The sequence below is a fragment of the Tenrec ecaudatus genome, chromosome 12 (genome assembly GCF_050624435.1).
Source record: "Tenrec ecaudatus isolate mTenEca1 chromosome 12, mTenEca1.hap1, whole genome shotgun sequence".
Lineage (NCBI taxonomy): Eukaryota > Metazoa > Chordata > Mammalia > Afrosoricida > Tenrecidae > Tenrec > Tenrec ecaudatus.
Window position 1 is genome coordinate 4,320,012 of NC_134541.1, and position 22,041 is coordinate 4,342,052.

At 50.1% G+C, this 22,041-nt stretch overlaps 1 protein-coding gene across 1 annotated transcript in view; it reads right to left on the bottom strand.

Moving 5' to 3' along the window:
- VAPB (VAMP associated protein B and C) overlaps positions 1-19,349 on the bottom strand; it is a 73,739-nt gene extending 54,390 nt beyond the window's left edge. Inside the window, exon 1 of the mRNA XM_075528380.1 lies at positions 19,122-19,349. Within this exon, the coding sequence (XP_075384495.1) occupies positions 19,122-19,179 (58 nt within the window). The 5' untranslated portion in view covers positions 19,180-19,349. The remainder of the gene's footprint in view (positions 1-19,121) is intronic.
- Positions 19,350-22,041: the final 2,692 nt, after the last annotated feature.

Consider the following 22,041-nt stretch of genomic DNA (forward strand, 5'->3'; position numbering starts at 1 on the left):
AGCAGGATCTCCTTAATGCAAGACCTGTCATTCTGACCCAAGCCCCTAGGAGAACCACCCCCCAGAAGCCTCGCACCATGTGAGGTAAACGGAGCTGTGGCTGCTGCTGCTCTTGAAAGCACTGGATCTCTTCTCCACCTAGAAAACTGGCCAGAAGCTTGACATAGGAGCTAGAGCTTCATCCGCCCACCTAAACCCAGGACTTAGACACAGTTTAGTACACGGCTGAAGACAGTATCGGAAGACAACAGCGTTTCTTGATTGGGAAGAATCCTATGCACCAGTTCTAGAAGGATCTGAACTGCTCTTAACCAAGAACTGGCCGATGTATGGTCATCAACCCATTGACTGCAGCCTCCAAGTCCAAGTGTCCCTGCAGCTGGGCAGCACGCAGGCCTGGGCTCTCACACCACTCAGGGGTGGCCTTCAGAGGTGCTTGCAAACCAAGGGAAGGCAGCTCAAGAGGATGGCACTGGCCCACGCAGGGCACGTACCAGGGGTTTTAAGGGTGGGCTGCATTTTCCATTTGAGGAAGGGGGCAGGAAAATGGTCAGTTAGTGTGTGATGGGAGCCTAAGTGGCCAGGCAGGTAGAGAGAGATTATTAGCTCAGGTCAGCAGCTTTGTAAACAGAACCAACAAGAGGCCATGGGAAAAGGCTGGAAACCTGTGGTGAAAACTGCCTCCTATTTCCCCTTTCTCTGCCTCTGGACATCCTACTCATTTCTCACATCTCACTCAAAGATTTTCTCTTTTGGAAAGGCTTATGTTTAAACTCTACTGAGGCAGGCGCTCGGTCAGGATCTGGCCAACCTGCTTCCATACCACCATCTCAGGTGCACTCGGCACACAGGGAGCCCCACACATCCCCACAACCAGCGCACTGCTCTGGGACGCTCAGCTCAGTAACAGAGCCCTCAAGTCACACCACTGCTTGGGCCAAACCAACAGCCCCTCAGAGGTCCTCCCTCCCCCATCCTTCTGAGCCCACCAGCCATCTGACAGCTCAGCCTTAAGAGGCTTGGGATCTGAGCAACGCTTGCCAATGTCACCGCCCTGGGCCACCACCTCCCTAGCTCTCTTAACACAGCTCACTTTTCCCATGCCAGCCAGGGTGGGCTTCCTGGCCCAAGCACGGCCTCAAGGGGAGTCCTTAGCACCAGGACTCCCAGCACCTATCATTACCGGACACTCAGGCATACATTTTGTTTGCTCAGCATCCAGCTTTCTCCTGAAAGGAAACACTTTTGTCAACTTGTTTGCAAGCAGTCCAGGTGTCCCTGCCCAGGACACTGGGAAGCCAGTGTAGATGCGCCCAGAGAACCATCCCTGGGCTCCCACCCCGACCACGACACACAGCAGGACACCCTTGGTCAGAACCAGGTCTAGTCTGAGCAGTTGGCGTACGCTGAGGCATCCCAGAGTGGAGATGGAGGCAGAGAGCTTCAGTCAGATATGCAGGGCCACATGGCTCTCAGGACATGCCTCCCCTGGCTCACACAAGCCTGGGCTGCTAGATTGCGTCCCCGCCCTCCTGGTACTGAACCCGGCATTAAGGATAATTTGTAAAGTGCGAGTAAACACAGAGGGAGCCACAGGCAGGCAGAATGCTGAGGAACGCTGGGAGCCCCAAGGACATGCTGGGCTGTGAGCACAGCCGGGTGCAGGTGCAGGTGCAGGTGTGCTTGGAAGGCAGAGGCTCCTTGTGGAATGGGGGGGGGGCTGAGGGGGCGGCTCGGGAGGGATTTGAGGAGGAGCTAAGTCTCTGGGATGTGAAGCTGCCTGATTCGGGGAACGGAAATGTTTGAGAGTTGGAAGGTAAAATCAGAGCGAGGGGACAGGGGCTATTATGACTGGAGCAAACCACAGGGCAGGCGACGGGCATGGGAGAAACAAGAGAGGTTTGGACTACGAGGGGCTCAGTGCATGGCTATGTGAAATGTGGAGACAGGAGCGGTGAAAGGGGAGTGAAGAGCATGGGGCCTGTCCTCAGATGTGGGAGGCACAGTCCATGGCACACGGGAACGGCCAGGCAGCGGATGCACCCAGACCAGGGAAAGGGATGCCCTTGGTGATGCCCACTCAGCTGGTGGGAGGGGCTGCCTGGAGAAGACTAATGAGGGCACTCTGCTCAGCATCAGTCAAAGATGATGAGCAGGTGGGTAAAGCCCCACTTCCACAGGGAAACCTAGTGACCTGAGAGGCTGCGTGAAGGCCCAGGTTTGAAAACCGGCAGGAAAGAACAAATCAGCAATTGAGATTCCCTGCTTCCAAAAATGTAGTTGTGACGGAAGACAAGTGCAGCAGGATAAATCCAACTGATACAGTCTTTTGCAACATGGTCTGATGACTCCTACAAAATGACTGTGAGGGGCTATGCAAATAAGGTGCTTATAGCCCACCAAGGGGATTAGACAGCTGCTAAGAATACAAACAGGGTGGGTAGATGGACCCTATGGAGCCAGAGCCATGTAAATAAGGTGTCTGGAAATCTATCGAGTGGACTGGTCAGTTTTGCCATTCTGCTAGGCTTAAAATGACCATCCCAGGGTCCCCAGGTTGAGAATCTCCTAGACTCAGGAGACAGGGAGCTTTACGATTAGCAACAGTTTGTGAGAGAGACGTAAAAGTGGAAACAGAACCCCTGCTAGAGGGTGCTTGTGGTAGGTTTCCTTGCCCTCCGACCAAGGGGCTAACGTGGGTGTGCTAGCCCACAGAGCAAAGAGCTGAGCACCTTTGGGCAGAGGCTTCCTGGAGGAGAGTGGCATCTCCAGGCAGAGCTACTAACAGGAAAGCTAAGGCGCTTCAGAACCCTGACCCAAGCAGAGTGAGAGCAAGGTTGATGGCCGTCTTCCGGAGACAACGGGGGCCCTGCGTGGACTAGGGAGGCTGAGAGGGCTGTCCTTTACAGAAGAAGGGAAAGTTTGTCTGTGTTTCCTGATACCTACTGTGTTTCCTGATAGCCTGTAATCATGATCCCAGGTTGTAACCTGTTGCTTCCCTACTAATTTGTGAGGATGGCCTGTGTGTTCCATGTAGCCGTGCCATCGAGCTACCCAAGTCTAGCAGAGAAGCAGAGCAATATGGGAGTTGGGGAGAAGGTTGGAGAGAGGAGGCATAAGTGAGCTTTGCCTCAGAGGAACTGGCTGGAGCGGGGCTGGGGCACCCTTTTCCCTGAAGGTGGACCAGGAGGACCCAAAGCCAGACAGCCAGGGAGAACCTCCAGAGCATGTCTGTCAGCTGGGGAAAGAATCAGAGGGGTGAAACGTGAGACAGGGACTCACAGCCAGCTGCCAGGAGGGGTGGGCAAGGAGCAGGGCAGAACAGAGGTAGCCTTGACCTTCAGCAGGATGGGGAGAGGGGAGGCGAGAACATACGTTTATAGAGGAAGGAAAGTTAACCGCTAATTGGGAGAAAACGTTAAATGTCTTCTGCACAAAGTGCATGAAGTGATGTGTCCCCACCAGTAGCTTACTGTCACTTCCACCACAGCAGACACCCCTCTCTGCTCTCTCAACGCTCTTCTGGACCACCAGGACCAGCTTCCAGGTGGTCTCAAACCTAAAACCTACAAACCAGGAACTGCTTCTCCCTGGCCTTCAGCCTCTTGGCCTCCGTTGGAAGGTGATGTCAGGCCTTATCCTGCTTAGGCAAGTGTTGCAAAGCTCGTTAGGCCCACCAGTGAGTGTCCAGAGGAGCCCACCCTGCCCATAAGCCTCCTGCCCAAATGTGGTGTTCAGACGTCTCACTCTGCGGGGCTGGCTGTGCTGTATTTCTCTGCTGCTGCTTCTCCCTTGCGCTGCTGTTCAGCTCTCTCAGGCTCCGGGGTCTAGGACAGCAGTTCTCAACCTTCCTCTCACTGAGACCCTTTAATACAGTTCCTCATGTTGCGTTGACCCTCCAACCACATTATTTTCATTGCTACTTCATCACTAATGTTGCTACTGTTGTAAATCGGGCGACCCCTGGGAAAGGGTCACTCGACCCCCAAAGGGGTTGTGAACCACAGGTTGAGAACCGCTGGTCTAGGAGGTTCTCAGCTCAGGGACACTGGGCCCCACTTTCATCTCTTCTTGTGGGATTGAGGTTATGATGACTCATCAAAACCCAAGTGGGATAGCAGAACTCAGCGACCCCCGCTGCATTCTCTTCTTGGCACAGTCCAAGGCCCACAGGTCCCATACACCTTCACTTGAACTCCAGCCCCCGGGGTGCGTCTGTCACAAACGCCTCACCTGCACTGTCCTCATCCAGGCATGTGGTGGAGTTACAAAGACAGCCAGCCACTCCTGTCAGCGTCAGCATGTTGTACAGAGATGGCTACGTGTGGCTGGGATGCTGAAAGGTCACAAGTACCTCAAATACTCTCAGGGTCACCCTGGTGAGCATGTTTCAGCTGAACGTCCAGGCTAAGAAGAAACTAAGAAAAAGTAATAGGCTATTCACTTTTGAGGAATTAGCCACTGAAACCCTTAGGAAAGGCAGCAGCGCAACACTGTCAGACACAGTGCAGCAAGATGAGTCCTCAGGTGGGCAGGTGCTCAAAACCTGACTGGAGAAAGCCGCCTTCTCAAAGCAGTGTCCGCCTTAATGTTGTAGACAGAGTAAAGCTTTGGGACCAGACTCCACATGAGAAGTACATAAAATGTACCACGTATGAATTTAGGAAAATTAGAAACAGTGAAAAAATAAATGGAACATGTAAAGATCAATATCCTAGGCAGTCAGTAGTGCACAGAAATGGTCTGGTATTGGCCATTCTGAATCAGACCATCACACAGCTTACTCTCTGAGGATGCGAAATTCAAGAGGAACAGTGTCCCGTTCATTGTCAAAAGAACATTTCAAGTCTACTTTGAAGTATAACACTGTGATAGAATAATACCTACATACTTAAAAGAAAGGCCAGTAAATAGTCCCCGGCTATCAAAAGATAGAGCACCTGGGGTCTTAAAGGCTTAAAGGTAAACAAGTGGCAATCTAGCTGAGAAGCAACAAAGTCCACATGGAAGAAGCACACCAGCCTGTGTGATCACAAGGTGTCGAAGGGATCGGGTATCAGGCATCAAAAAACAAAAAATCCTATCATTGTGAATGAGGAGGACTGCAGAGTGGGGACCCAAAGCCCATCTGTAGGCAACTGGACATCCCCTTACAGAAGGGTTGCAGGGAGTAGAAGAATCAGTCAGGGTGCAGTTTAGCAACGATGAAACATACAACTTTCCTCTAGTTCCTAAATGTTTCCTCCCCGCCATGATCCCAATTCTACCTTACAAATCTGGCTAGACCAGAGGATGTACACTGGTACAGATAGCAACTGGAAACACAGGGAATCCAGGACAGATGATCCCTTCAGGACCAGTGGTGAGAGTGGCGATACCGGGAGGGTGGGGGGAAGGTGGGGTAGAAAGGGGGAACCAATTACAAGGATCTACATATAACCCCCTCCCTGGGGGATGAACAACAGAAAAGTGGGTGAAGGGAGACATCCGACAGAGTAAGACATGACGAAATAATAATAATTTATAAATATCAAGGGATCATAGGGGGGGCAATGAGGAGCAAATGTTTTGAGGATGAGGTCAAATGTACAAAGGTGCTTGAGATAGTGGACGTATGTATGGATTGTGATAAGAGTTGTGAGCCCCCAAGAAGATGATTTTAAAAAAGAAAGGCCAGTGAATATAACTATTATTCAAACTAATGCACCCACCAACACTTCTACAAATTTCTTCAGCCTGAATTTTTTCAAATATGCAATCAAGGTGCATTGATGACTACTGGCGACTGGAATGTAAGGTTGGAAACACAGAGGAAAGAACACAGTTGGAAACTGTGACCTTTGTGACAAAGAAAGCTGGAGATCACATGACAAAATGTTGCTGACACCGATGACTTCCCCCTTATTCAAATCCCCCTTTTCACATTAATGGTGGCTATGCCCATAAATTTCTCCAGATGGAATACACAGGAATCAAACTGATTGTGTCTGTGGAAAGAGGCAATGGAGAATCCCGCCATCAGCAGATCACCACTTGCTCATACCTAAGCTCAGGCTGAAATTACATCGGAGTCCACAAGAGCCAAAAGACCCCCTTGTGCATACCCCACCTGAATTTCCAGAACAGACTGGACTCCCTGCACAGTAATGACAGCTGTGGGAGGGCAAATACCTGAAGAAAGCCACAGGTCACTGACAAGGCAGGAAAGAGCAAAGATCAAAGTGGATGTCACAAGAGACTCGAACTTGCTCCTTAATGTAGCACACCTAAAGCCAATGGAAGAGGCGATGAAGTAAAACGAACTGAACAGAAAACTTCAAAGGGCAGTCCAAGAAGCAAATTAAAGTATTATAATGAAATGTGCAAAGATTTAGAGTTACAAACTCAAAAAGGTACAACACGTCAGCATGTCTCAAGCTGAAAGAACTGAAGAAAAACACTCGAGCCTCGAGTTTCAAATATTAACAGGCAAATACTTAGAACGCATCAAAAGAAGATGGGGGAATTCAAAGAGTCCTCTACCCAAAAGCAGCGGTCAGTGTTCAACCATTTCCAGAGGTAGCAGCGATCAAGAGCCAACAGTCTTGAAGGGAGAAGTCCAAGCTGTAGGGAAGACATTATCAAGCAAGCCCGGCAATGAACGGGATACCGAATGAAATGCTTCCGCACGCGACAAAGCACTAGAAACACTCGTCTATGTCCAGAAGTGTGGACGAGAGCTACCCGGTCAACCTACGAAGAGATGCATCTGTGTTCATTCCAAAGAAAGGTGACCCAATAGAATGTGGAAATTGCTGAACAAAATAATCACTGCTATCACATACAAATAAAATTTTGCTGAAGATAATTCAGTAATAGTTGCAACAGTACATTGACAGGGGGCTGCCAGAAATCCAGGCCGGATTCAGAAGAGGAGGCAGCACATGGGATCTCACTCCTAATGTCAGATGGATCTTGGCTGAAGGCAGAGAATCCCTGAAAAGTGTTTATTTGTGTTTTATTGACTATACAAAGGCATCTGAATGTGTGGGTCATAACAAATTATGGGTAGCCTTCAGAAGAATGAGAATTCCAGACGACTACATGGTACTCATGTAAAATCTGTACGTGAATCAAGAGGCAATTGTTCAAACAGAACAAGGAATGATTCTCACATGTTTAAAACCAAGAAAGGGTGTGTCGCCACCCCTTTGTATCCTCTCACCACACTTCTTCCAGCTGTGGGCACGCTGACTCTGTGAAGAACATGGCATCAGCATGGGAGGGAGGCTCATCGACAACCTGCGATGTGCAGAGGACACCACCTTATTGCTGACTTAAAGTACTTGCTGAGGAAGATCAAAGACGGCAGCACTCATAGTGGACTGCAATTCAATGTAAAACAAAAACCCCAAATCCTCACAATTGGACCAGCAAACAGCATCATGATAAATGGAGAAAGACCGGCGTTGTAAGGGATTGCATTTTGCTTAGAACCACAATCAATGCTCATGGAAGCAGCAGTCAAGTAATCAAACATACTGCAAATCTGTCGCACAGACTACTTTGAAGTGTTGAAGAACAAGGATGTCACTTTGAAGGTTTAGGTGCACTTGACGCAAGCCATTGGATCTTCTATCACCTGATGAGTCTGTGAAAACCGGACCATGAATAAGACTGGAGAAGAACAGATGGATTTGATTCACGGTGTTGACGTGGACTATTGGACGTACCATGGAAGGCCAGAACGAACAAATCTGTCTTGAACAGCCAGGATTGCTCCTTGGAAGCAAGGATGATGGGACTCCGTCTCCAGTACTTGGGACACGTGATCCCAAGGGGTCAGTGCCTGGAAAAAGGCATCGTGCTTGTTTGGGGAGATGGTCAGCCATGAAGAGGAAGACCTTCAGAAGACGGATCAACATGGTGACTACAGCAATGGGCTCAAACATAACAATTGTGAGGATGGAGCAAGACAGGACAGGCTTTCACTCTGTTGTACAGTCACTGTGAGTTGGCAGTGACTCAATGGTCCCTAACAATGGTAGCTACAGAGAGTAAAGGCTCACTCACGAAGGGGTCCTTCGGAGCACAGGTAGCGGGGACTTCTGTCAACAGGCACTGCAGTGCCCAGGGCCACTGGGTACTGTCCGTAGGTGCCCCGAAACGATTACAATGACAATTGAGGGCACCTACCCTCATTTTAACTCCTCCTTTTCTGTTCAATCATCTTTTATTCTCCTTGTCTTATATCCCATAGCCCCCACTCCCACCTTCCCAACCACACAGAGCATATGAAAGAGACATGCCTTCACAGTCAGCCAAGCCCCCATCCCCTTTCAAAAGGGAGGAAATGGCTCAAGTAAGGGCGGAGACTTGGGATTCCAATCAAATGGCTCATGATGGAAGCCCAGCTCTCCTAACTGGAGGCCTGACCAGTGAGCAGCTCCTATGCATGCTGGGAGAGCTAAATAGATGAGCACTTCGAAAAATGCAGAGCGCGCAGGGCGCGCACCGAGTCACCATCTCAAACGCTACCTTCCCTGGGAACTCCAAACCCCGCAGCAGAATTAACAGCTTCTTCGGACAGCCTCGAAGTGCCCTGTCCCTACAGTCACACTGTACCTCCTACCACCGAGGGTCTAGAAACTAGCTCCTTGGTCCCCATGGAAACTTGCAGTGCGTGAATGACCCAGCCTAGAAGCAGAGGTGGGCTGCTCCTGGCAGCCAGGTGTGGGGAAACACAAACCAGGGTCTCAAGTTTGGATGATGACCTGTCCTGCCCATGCAACTGCCCACGCAGGCTCAGGATGTCACCTTCGGGGACAATGAGGTCCCAAAGCACTCCCGCCACAGAACAAACGGCCTTTCTGTTCTTCACCTATCCCGCTGCTGGAGTGTCACAAGTTCTATGAGCTGATGATGTGAGCTACCAGCTGTTCACCTACACCTGGCCACTGCCGAAACCTGCTGGGCATGAGCCGAGTGGCCAAACTAGGGTGGGCCAAGGGACAGAAGCAGGGTCCCTGCACAGAAGACCACGACTCTACCACGGAACCCTCGCTGCCCTGATATGCTTTCCGGGAGGCCAGCAAGGGAGGCTCTGGAGCCCCACTTGCCACAAAGCTGAAAGTCGCATGGAAAGTAGTCATTTACCTTCGGTCACATCTCAGTAAGCACCCTCGGGCCACCGCACAAATATGCACACTCATGACTCGGTCACCTACACCTCAGCAGAGAAAAGGAGTAAATTACTCAAAAGCCCATTAATGCTTTCGAAATATAGGGAATCAAGAAATAACTGTCGCCTTTCTACGAAGGAGGCGCTGAAGCAAAGGCGTTAAAGGCCAAGAAGACTGTGGTGAAAGGTGTCCACAGCCACACACAAAAAGCAGATCCATGTGTCGTCCGCTTCCAGCAGCCAGGAGCCTGAGGCTAAGAAGGCAGTGAAAATGTGCCCGAGAGCACCCCCAGGAGAAACACACCTGACCACTGGGCCACCATCAGTCCCCCCCAACAAGTGCATCAGCCAGCCAGGAACATGATGGATGGACCACGGCACACTCTTACCACTGAGGGCGTCAAGGTCACAGCACCGGACCCAGCGGGCTGAGCAGCCACGGTCAACACCTGCATGAGGCCTGACGGACAGAAGGCAGATGTTTGACTGGCTCCCAACTATGAGTCTTTAAATGTTGTCAACAAAATCTGAACCATTTCAGCGGAATCCAGTGGCTAATTCTAAATATAAATAAAGCTTTCTCGCTTAATGAGACTGAACTATGGAACTATACAAATATTACTATATATACTCGAGTATAAGCTGACCAGAATATCAGCCAAGGCACCTAATTTTACCACAAAAACTGCATTAAAAATGAGCTGAAAAACTCGGTATACACATGAGTCTATATGGTAGCTCCAAATAAAATGGTTTTGGAAAAAAATTATAAACCTTTCTCAATTAAAAAAAGGATATAAAAAGCAGAACATACACAAGATAAACAAAAACACACTTGAGAGTTATCAATCTGAACTTTCTTAAAAGTATGGTAAAAAAGAAAGGTAAAAAAATAAAATAAAAAAACAAAAAAGTATGGTGAAAAGTCCCTCCTGTAGGCTCCTATTTTCCGATGACCCTCAGCTTTACCACGCACGATGCCCCTCCTATCATGCAGCTCTTATCACAATCCATCCATCCATCCATCCATTGTGTCAGGCACATTTGTACACAAGTCGCCATCGTCATTTTCAAAACATTTTCTTTCTACTTGAGCCCTTGGTATCAGTTCATTATTCCCCCGCCCCTCCCTCCCTCCCTCATGAACCCTTGATAAATAAATGTTTTCCCATGTCTTACACTGACCGATGTCTCCCTTCACCCACTTTTCTGTTGTCTGTCCCCCAGGGAAGGGGTTATATGTATATCACTGTAATCGGTTCCCCCTTTCTCCCTCGACCTTTCCCTTACCTTCCTGGTATGGCTACTCTCATTATTGGCCCTGAGGGATTTATCTGTCCTGGATTCCCTGTGTTTCGAGCTTTATCGGTACCTGTGTACATGGTCTGGTCTAGCTGGATTTGTAAGGTAGAATTGGGGTCGTGATAGTGGGGGGAGGAGGCATTTTGTAAAGTTGTATGTTTCCTCGGTGCTATACTGCACCCTGACTGGCCCGTCTCTTCCTTGTGACCCTTCTCCAAGGGGATGTTCAGTTGTCTACAGATGGGTTTTGGGTCTCCACTCCACACTCCACCTCATTCACATTAATATGATTTTTTTTGTTCTGAATCTTTGACGCCTGATACCTGATCCCATTGGCAATTCATGATCACACAGGCTGGTGTACTTCTTCCATGTGGGCTTTGTTGTTTCTGAACTAGATGGCCACTTGTTTATCTTCAAGCCTTTAAGACCCCAGAGGCTATATCTTTTAATAGCCGGGCACCATCAGCTTTCCTCACCACATTTACTTATGCACCCGTTTTGTCTTCAGCAATTGTGTAGGGATGGTAAGCATCACGGAATGCCAGGTTATTAGAACAAAGTGTTCTTGCATTGAGGAACTCCTTGATTAGTGGCCCAATACCTGTCTGCTACCTTACTACTTAGCATACAAATACATGTACATAGATCTATTTCCCTATCATTATATATAAATATATTTACATAGTACATGCCTGTATTTAGAACTCCATAAATGCCCTTTGCCTCCTAGCTCTGTCCTCTATTTCCTTTAACTTTCCTCTTGCCCCACTAGCCCGTTTCCAGACACTGGTCCCTCCTGATCACATGTCCAGAGTACATGAGGCAAAGTCCCACCATCCTCTCTTCTAAAAGGTTGTACTTCTTCCAAGACAGCTTTGTTCATTCTGGCAGTCAACAGCACTTCCAAGATTCTTCACCAGCACCACGATTCGATGCACCGTTCTTCTCTGGACTTCCTGACTCACTGCCCAGCTTTCACAGACATAGGAGAAAACTGAAAATACCATGATGTAGGTCAGGTGCACCTAGTCCTCAAAATGACATCTTTGCTGTTCAACACTTAACATTTAGTCTTGTTGCTGCAGATTTGCCCAGTGGAATGGGTTGCGTGATCTCTCAACTGCTATTTACATGAGCACTGATTATGGATCCAAGCAAAATGAAATCTTTGGTAACTTTAATCTTTTTTCCCATTTTGGATGATGATGTTTACTGGTCCAGTTGTGAGGATTTTTGTTTTACGTTGAGGTGCATTCCATACTGAAGTCGGCAGACCTGATCTTCATCAGTAAGTACTTCAGGTCCTCTTCATTACGCTTAACAAGTAAAATTACACTATCTCACAGGCTGTTAATGGGTCTTCTTCCAATCCCAACGGCCCATTCTCCTGTATGTAGTCCAGCTTCTCAAGTTATTTGCTCAGCATACAGTTTGAAGTTTGAATAAGTATGGTGACAGGATACAGTGCTAACACACACCTTTCTTGATTTTCAGCCATGCAGGATGCCCTGCTCTGTGCAAACAACTACCTCTTGGTCCATGTACAGGGTCCACATGTAGTGTTCTGGAATGTTTGTTCTTTATAGTGTGATCCATCAGTCTGTGATGATCCACACAGGTAAATGCCTTTTATAGTCAGTAAAACACTCCTTTAATGGCTATAAACTCCTGACCTCCTTCCCCCAAGAATGAATTCTTTCACATACCATCCCTAAGGATCAGGGATCCAACAGTGAGAGCCTGGAAATTACATGGGCTTTAGTGCAGGACAAGCCTGGTTTCAAATACCTATACCACTGTTTACTACTGTGGCCTCATGGGGTATAAGTGACCTAACCATGGAGTAAGCCACCTCCTAGAACTGTCAAAGGGATTAAACAGTAAAATAATCTACATCAAACACCACCACCATCTAACATAGCGCGTGTGTGCTCTCCGTCCCATTTTGCAGTCTGGGGGAAGGTCGCCTCTGCCCTGCATTGGCCCTCAACCTTGCCCACAGTGCTGGTGGCAGTTGGAAACCCATGTGGTCCCCCTGGTTGCTAACAGGCTTCCTGGGGTCCATTTTCCTGTCCTCTTCACCCTCTCGTCTTTAAAGGCAGTGAGAAATTCAGTGTCCTAAACGTCCCAGGCCCATATCACAAGGCATGCAGAGCTGAGCAAGCAGTCAGGGTGCAGCTCAGTGTCCTGAAGGCCAATCTAACAGACTCAGCAGCAGACGCGGGCACTGAATCTTTCTGAGCTGCCCCTCTGCCAAGTCCTGATGAATCCAGCCCAGCCCCTCTTCCCAGGCTAGCTAAGATGGAGGTGACAGCTGAAATGCCCACTGTACGGGGCACATCCGAGACAGTAATCAGGAAGCACTGATTGTACATCTACTGTCCCTAAGGGTGGGGACGCACACACATGTTCCCTGTGCACACGCACACACCCCAAACCAAGGCTTCCTACCACTGTGATGATCCTGACACTACTGACCCTGTGGGTTTCTAAAGACTGTCAGTCCTTATGGGAGTAGAAAGCCTTGCCTTTCTCCTGTGGAGTGACTGGTAGAGTGAGTGGTGACCAAGGTGGCTTACTCCATGGTTAGGTCACTTGAATTGCTGGCCTTGTGGTTAGAAGCCCAGCACACAACGCACTATGACACCAGCGCGCACACCTACTCCCCAGTGTGATGAAGACCCTCTCAACTCACTGCCATTGAGTCAATTCCAACTCATAACAACCCTATAAAACAGGGGAGAGCTGCCCCTGTGGGATTCCAAGGTTGTAAGTTTTACAGGAGTAGAAAGCCTCATCTTTCTCCCATCGAATGGCTGGTTGCTTCAACTGCTGACCTTGCCATTAGCAACCCAGAGGGTAACCACTATACCAGTAGGGTGGAAAAGCCTGTGGGTAAAGAGCCTCTCTTCACATACTGCCCAGCTTGACAACTTTGTGTCTCTACCACAGCTCTCTGAACAGCTCCGGTTGTTGTGAAGTGGGCACCTGGGGCTGGTGAGTGCATACTTCACAGTGGTCCTGCCGCACCCTCCCCCCCCACCACCTGTCCTCACTGAGCTCAGGCCACGGTCACCCAGAAAATGAGGATGCCAGCTTGGAAGCCAAAAGGCAACATTGTAACACATTCCCCAGGCAGAAGGCTTTTATTGTACTATAGACACTCAGTGGCAACCTCATCTGGACTAATGGAACTCAGCGCCTTCTGTTCATCTTCCTTGTCATCTTGCTGAAAGCCAGGCTCATCTGTCCCCAATCACGGCCACCCTTTAGACTGCACGTTTGCTTCTCCAGGACAGTGAAGATGTATGAGGCAAGGCGGGTCATCACTCCTTTATGCAAAACTTCAAATTCCAGGCTCTAAAACTTGAGCCTGGGGCAGTCTGTGAGTGATAGCCACCATAATTCACTCCCTTGACCCCTCAACTACTGGGGTGATAGCACTGGAGGGCCCAAGTTCCCAGGATTCTGCTGTCAGTGTTTAAAAAGAAGATGCTCTATAGATCTAATAAATAAAAGATAGTGTTAATAATGTTAAAGAGTTCATCTCCTTAATAAGCAACAATTCAGCCTAATTATTTTAATAAATCCACGCTATGATGAAACACTCCCAGGTAATTAAGATAACTGTGATGCATGATACAGCCGTGCGTTGAGGAAATGCCGCCACCACCAGCAGCACTTTCCTAACCAGAACTCACAGCCAGGAAGTGCCACTGCTTCTCCCCAAGGACCTAACGGGGAAGGGGTGTGAGGCTCTCCCAGGAACTGGGAGCTCAGGAGGGACTCCTGCTGCTTCTGAAGGTGCTGTGGTCTGATGGGGAGGCGGCACGCCCCTTGCTTTGAAGAGCAATCTGGTTAGGAAGTAGAGGGAAGAAAGCAACCCACAGGCGCGTGCGCAGGCTGCTCACACTGGCTGAGCTGTGAGGCCCAGCAGGCTTGCTGTGGCCGTGAGCTGGTACAGACCCCAGGGCCGCGCTGGAGCGCAAGCATTCACGCAACACTGACATCTGAGAGAGAATCACGCATGGCACTGATGGTACCCACAGGCTTGTATATTTCTGAACTAAAAAAAAAAACCCTCAAATTACACACCAACTGGAGGACAAAGCAGTGACTCTTGAGTGCACCTTCCTTCTACCATCTACAGAGCCCAAGTTCCTGTCTTTGCTCAAAAGTGGTGACCAACGCCCCCCCCCCACCAGTGCCCTCCCACTGATGTCCCTGCTGAGCCGTGAGGCCGCAGAGACTTCATGAAGACCACAGGGAACTCTGGTGGCCTGTGTAGTGGGTGATGTGTTGGGCTCCAGCCGCAAGGTCAGCAGTTCAAGTCGCTAGCTGCTCTGCAGAAAGAGATGAGGCTGCCTATCCCACAAAGATTCCCAATGGAAGGAGCCCAAGGCTAAGAAGTTCTACCCAGTCCCATAGGGTGGCTTTGAGATGGAATTGACAGGGAGGCAGTGAGTTTGGTTTGTTAGGAAAGGGGTCCCCAATGGGCATCCACCTAATAAACCAGCTGGTAGAGATGGTCAACAGACCACCCTCAGGCGGCAGTGGCATGGGGGGACGTGAAGACGGACTGTCTTGGAGCTAACCAACAAAACTACAAGACATGCCATTTGCCCATTTATTGCAGATGGAGTCGGAGGTGGGGGGGCACGCAAATGGCTCATTCAGAAAGCTGGGCTCCCAGGGGCTCCAGAGGGAGGAGCCCGAAAGTACAGGGGTGACTAAGGCCAAGAGAAAGAGGGGCAGGGTGCAACCCGCACATCACCTGACTTCCCGAAGCCCTGCACCCTCAGTCAGTGTCCCCGGGAGAGCCTCGAAGGCAGGCGACTTCTGAAAACTCTCGTGAAAATCACCCCAAGTCTGGGCAGAACTCACGGTGCCACACTCCCTCCGCTCCTTCGGACAGCAAGCCCTGTGGCCCGGCGTTCTCTGAGCCTTGGCTATCCCCCCCATCTGCCTGCGCATTTCTTCTATAGGCCTCTTCACTTCAGCATGCCCCCACACAACTCCCTAGAGCACAGACTGGTGACAGCCACCCCACGACGTGGTTTTAGGCAATGCCTAGAACACAGGCAGCCAGTGGAGTTTTCTCTCCTTTAAAGAGCATAGGCGCTGTGATGGGAATGCCCTAAAGTTAACCGAGAAGTCTGATCCCTCTTTTCAGTGAACAAGTCAGAGTCGTCACCCTGAGTCACTTGGACCAGCGAGGCCAGCTCCAGGGGCCAGCTTTCAGCCTTTTCTAAGCTGGCCGGGGCATCGAACCTGCATTTTAATGCCCTTGGGTTCACCTTTAGAAGACACACACACATACACAAACACACACACACAAATCCACTTCAAAATGTGGTCTCATAGGCAGACACCTGCAGATAGCTCTTTTGAAGCTGTGAGCCAACGAGCTCCAAAATGCGACCCCAGGCCTTCTCTTGGGCCACTTGCCCCACAAAGATGACCAATGACTTTGGTCATCGCTGCTCTGGCCAATCAGAGCCACCCACATCACTCCTCGCAGCCATACCTTTCCCGTCACACTCGCTGCCATTTGATGCATAGCAACCCTGTAGGGCAGAGCAGAACTGCCCCTGTGGGTTTCCAAGGAGTAGAAAACACATCTTCTCTCCCATCTTCCAGGTAAAGCATCGGTGAAATGATGAAACTGGTTGTCTAGATTTGTACCAACAAAACACCTGAACAGCTATAGTTTCACTGTTTTTAAACCACAAAGTTTCTACAGGAAGCAAGTAGGACATGAGCATCCTCCCTATGGACTGAAGGAGTCTGAGGCTTTGGGGAGTGAAATGACCTGCCCAAGGTCACCTGTATCGCACTGAAAGTACCAGATCACAAACACGCATTTTCTCAAATCTGTGCCTCTTTACATAAGATTGAAGCAACGCAGCATATGTGCTGGAGGCTAGGGGGTCTGGGAATCACTAGAGTATTGTGGGGGAGGGGGAAAGGGGGTTGGAATGGTAGCCCGGGCAGGACTGTCTAAAGAACAAAATCAAGTGGTTAACTTGGATACCAACTATTCACGCACAAAAGCTCAGATCTGACTGCTGTCTCCCCACTAGCCACAGCTCTACTTGGCCCTAGACCCCCTTACGTGCTCTGTGACTATCATCCAGAACTGCTAGCAGTCCCTCAAAGCATCACCCCAGCCTTTGCGCCTTACACATGCAATTCCCAACTGATAAGCTCCTACCCATTCTTTCCTCCAGCCTACTTCCAACAGACCTTTCTGACCAAGCTCCACCCACCTTCACTGGAAAAAGCACTCCCAGATAACCTGACAAACCACTCAGCTGAGCCTTTCCCTACACTTAAGTACTGGGTGGGGCATTCAGCCAACTTCTGGGTAGCCTTCCTGACTCAAGAGCCAACAACCTTTGCTGGAAAGTGAGCCCCGGACAACCTGACAAACCGCTCAGCTGAGCCTTTCCCTAAACGTAAGTGCTTGGGTTGGGGGCGAGGAGCCAACAGAAGTGCAGCTCCTGAGACAGAGCTGCACCCGGCACCTTTCACACAGCTGGTACTATGTAAAGGTGGGTGGGCTCCAGGAATGGAGGCTTCACGGGCCAGATTTCCTGGGCAAAGGGCTTCATTGCATGCCCTTGGCTGGACTCCCTCTCCGGTCTGGCTCCTCCAGAAGGCACAGAAGCATCAGGCTAACAAGAGCACTAGCAAGAACAGGATACGCAGGCAAGCTAGGCTGGGGCTGTTTGATTGGTTGGTTTTTCCACCCTAACGAAGCCACAGCTCCACATGAGTCATTTCAGATTGTGTTCCCAGGAGTCAAAGTGACAATCGCAGTCCTACACTGTCTCCCAGGGCGCCCACAGCGCAACGGCTCTGAAGTCTGGGGTCTAACATACCACGAGTTTCACTGCTCCTCCACAGTGCACAGACACTGGCAGGAGAATACTGGCACAAACCTCTGGCCAGCACTCCTGCCACAAATGCCCCTGAGCACCTCCTGGGGCCAGGTGCTGGGGACATCATGATGACCTGTCTGTCCCACATCAAGTGCTACTCCACCATGTCAGCCTGTTTTATCTCCTTCACAGGATCGTGTGTGTGTATGTGTGCGCGCATACACACACAGGCATGGCTACCTATCACCCTGGTTAGACTGGAAGTTCTTTGAGAGCGGGGACCCTGGCTGCCTTATTTGCAATTGTCTCTGATACCAACTACATACCCTTCACACAGTGACACCATTAACACAAATGGAAAAGAATGAATGAGCAAGTGGCCCAGGTGAGAGAGCAGTAACCTTCAAAGCCATGCTCTGGCTACCTCTGGGGAAAAGTACAAGTGACCCAGGTTAGGAGGTGACCGAGCTCAGGCCTTGGCTAGGAAACTGGGAGTTCGAGAGACCCAGGTGGGGGAATGACCTGGGAGCCCAGGCCCCAGGCTAGCTCTGGGGAAAGGTACAAGTGGCCCAGGTGAGAGAGCAGTAACCTTAAAAGCCAGGCTCTGGCTACCTCTGGGGAAAAGTACAAGTGACCCAGGTTAGGAGGTGACCGAGCTCAGGCCTTGGCTAGGAAACTGGGAGTTCGAGAGACCCAGGTGGGGGAGTGACCTGGGAGCCCAGGCCCCAGGCTAGCTCTGGGGAAAGGTACAAGTGGCCCAGGTGAGAGAGCAGTAACCTTAAAAGCCAGGCTCTGGCTACCTCTGGGGAAAAGTACAAGTGACCCAGGTTAGGAGGTGACCGAGCTCAGGCCTTGGCTAGGAAACTGGGAGTTCGAGAGACCCAGGTGGGGGAGTGACCTGGGAGCCCAGGCCCCAGGCTAGCTCTGGGGAAAGGTACAAGTGGCCCAGGTGAGAGAGCAGTAACCTTAAAAGCCAGGCTCTGGCTACCTCTGGGGAAAAGTACAAGTGACCCAGGTTAGGAGGTGACCGAGCTCAGGCCTTGGCTAGGAACCTGGGAGTTTGAGAGACCTAGGCGAGGGAGTGACCTGGGAGCCCAGGCCCCAGGCTAGCTCTGGGGAAAGGTACAAGTGGCCCAGGTGAGAGAGCAGTAACCTTAAAAGCCAGGCTCTGGCTACCTCTGGGGAAAAGTACAAGTGACCCAGGTTAGGAGGTGACCGAGCTCAGGTCTTGGCTAGGAACCTGGGAGTTCGAGAGACCCAGGTGGGGGAGTGACCTGGGATCACCGGCTCTGGCCAGTCTGTCAGCCACCCTCAGTGGCAGCCAGGGGGGTGAAGAAAGACACTAGAAGTTGGGCCTGTCCCATCGCTACTCCTGTGGCGGTCCCTTCCATTCATTGGTCTGTGTGCTTGGGAGGGCCGTGCCCTGCCCACAAGGAGCTTCCCCTCGGACGCAGCCAGCTCAGCAAGAGGGAACTGTGGGTGCAGGCGGGGGTCAGAGGGCAGTGGCGGCCATGCCTGGTGTCCAGCGGGTCACTGGGTGCTGACATCTGACACCTGGGAGGTCAAGCTCGTGAGGTGCTCGGGCGGAAATTTGGGGCGCGCGACAGTGACAGCCACAGCTGTGACAAGTGCCCCCGAGGCCCGGGCGGCCGCAGCAGGGCCTGGCCGACGTCAGCGGGCCCGGCCTGGCCCCGGGACTCGGACGGGACGCCGGCCGGACCTGGCCCGCGGGCCCGAAGATGGCGGCCCGGGCCCGGGCAGCTGCAGCTTACCTCGGAATTTGAGCTCATGCTGCGGCTCGAGACTCAGGACCTGCTCCACCTTCGCCATGTTCCTCGGCGGCGGGGCAGCTGTGGCCGGAGACCCCTGAGGCGTCACCTGGGGCGGGAAGCGTTACTGCTGCGCCCCCTTTAAATTAAAAAAAAAAAAAAAAGGGCGGCCGGCAGGGTGCGGGCGGGCGGGCGGGGGTCGCGGCGGGGGTCGCGAGGGCGGGGGTGGCCTAAGCGGTGCAGGCGCAGGGGCGGAGGGCGAGGGCGAGGCCGCGGTGCCCGGCGAGTTCGCGGCACGCACGCACGCACGCACGCACACGCACGCAGCGACGCACGCACGCGGCGGGAAGCGGCAGCTCCCGGGCTTGCGAGCGCGGAACCCTTTCTGGGGTTCAGTGCGCATGCGCAGAGAGGGCGGGGCCGCCGGAGGCGGGGCTTCGGGCTCGGGGGCGGGGCTCCTTCGGGCTGCCTAGGCATGCTGACAGCCTCAGTGGAGACTTATTCATTTATTAAGGGCCTTTTGGGGGCCAGCTGTGGTGTTAACTGCTCTATTCCATAATAATAATTAATAAAAATAAACTCCACTTTTCCCTTGACTATTTAGTGCCAGGCAGTGCTGAAGGCTCGGAGCAATAATGAAAGTACTATTTATCCATCTCCTTATTACAAACTTGATGTTTATAATACGAGTGAATGATATGTGCTAGACACCGTAACGTATCGTGACTAATAATTATAAATATAATAAACTGCCAATTATCGCTTGCTTATTTTGTGCCACTCAGCTGAATGCCTTCAATAATAACAAGCGCCACTCTAATAAATAACAGTTATATACATTGAATGTTTACGACGCAGCGAGCATTGTACTAAATTGTTACTAATGAGGCCATTTGTTTATACAACAAATATCTAGCGATACAAAGTTGGGGAAAGCCGACCTAGCTCCCACTCCCTTGCAACTTACTACAGCCTCTCAGAGACAGCCTTCCATTCAACAGGCGCCCCTGTAAACACCCGGTTTAAAACAGCTGGGATCTGCTTGCCCTCAAAGGGCGCATTCTACACCATTGTTACCATCTAGATTTGATTTCATTATGTCGTGTTTGCTACATTTTTTAAAAGGTGTTCTTAATACACTCCTATACCTATGTATTCAGGGAAAATGCCTGGCCGTCTAGTTCTGAAAAATCAGCCCTTCAAAGCTTCTGGAGCACAGTTGTATTTTAAGGCACGTGACTACGAGGTCTCAACAGGAGATCCCAGTGGACTCCATGATAAGCGGTACCTGCTGTGCATACATTTAGATGCGACGACCGCAGCAGATTGCTGAGTGTCTTAGGCTCTGATTTCCCCGCTTTCCTGTATGGCTGAAGTTTTCCAAAGAACAAAGTTGCTTGTTTTGTGACAAAGATAATCTTTATCTTTTAACTGTAGTACATAGCTCATTTATACTTGTAGTTACTGATGTACCTGCATTTATTTTTATTATCTTCTGTGATAATTTTCTATTTGCCCTGCTTGATTTCCACCTCAACCCCCTCCACTTTTCCCTCTCCTTTCTTTTTTTAAAAAATCATTTTACTGGGGGCTCTTACAACTCTTATCACAATACATACATACATACATACATACATACATACATACATACATTGTGTCAAGCACATTTATACATTTGTTGCCATCATCATTCTCAAAGCGTTTGCTTTCTACTTGAGCCCTTGGTATCAACTCAATTTTCCCCTCCTTCCCCCCTTCCCCCTTCCTCATGAATCCTTGATAATTTATAAATTATTATTATTTTGTCATATCTTACACTGTCTGACATCTCCCTCACCCACGTTTCTGCTGTCCATCCCCCAGGGAGGAAGTTATATGTAGATCACTGTGATTGGTTCCCCCTTTCTACCCCACCGGCCCTCCACCCTTCTGGTATCACCACTCTCATCACTGGTCCTGAAGGGTTCATCTGTCCTGGATTACCTGTGTTTCCAGTTTTATCTGTACCAGTGTACATTCTCTGGTCTAGCTGGATTTGTATAGTAAAATTGGGATCATGATCATGGGGGGTGGGAGTGGGGAAGCGTTAAAGAACTAGAGGAAGGTTGTATGTTTCATCATTGCTACACTGCACCCTGACTGGCTCATCTCCTCCCTGGCACCCTTCTCTAAGGGGATGTTCAGTGGCCTACAGATGGGCTTTGGGTCACCACTCGGCACTCCCCCTCATTCACAATGATAGAATTTTTTTGTTCTTTGATACCTGATACTTGCCCCTGCGACAACTCATGATCACACAGGCTGGTGTGCTTCTGCCATATGGGCTTTGTTGCTTCTCAGCTAGATGGCCACTTCTTTACTTTCAAGTCTTTAAAACCCCAGATGCTATAGCTTTTGATAGCCGAGAACCATCAGCTTTCTTCACTACATTTGTTTATGTACCCGCTTTGTCTTCAGAATTCGTGTTGGGAAGGTGAGCATCATGGAATGCCAGTTTAATAGAACAAAATGTTCTTGCATTGAAGGAGTACTTGAGTGGAGGCCCAATGTCCCTCTTAGACCTTAATAATAAACCTATAAATATATGCACATACATTTATTTCCTCATCATCATTTATAAATATATTTATATCTGTACATGCCTTTATTTAGACCTCTATAAATGTCCTTTGCCTTCTAGCTCTTTCCTCTATTTCCTTTGACTTTCCTCTTGTCCCACTATCATGCTCAGCCTTCATTTGGGTTTCAGTAATTCCTCTCGGTTACATTGCCCTTGATCACACCCTACCAGGCCTCTTACACCCCCCTTGCCACTGAATTTGGATCACTTGTTTTTCCCTTGTTCCTGGGTTGGTTAACACCTCTTCCTTTCCCCCACCTCCCCCTCTTCCATGTCTCCCCAGAACCATCGGTCCTGTTGTTT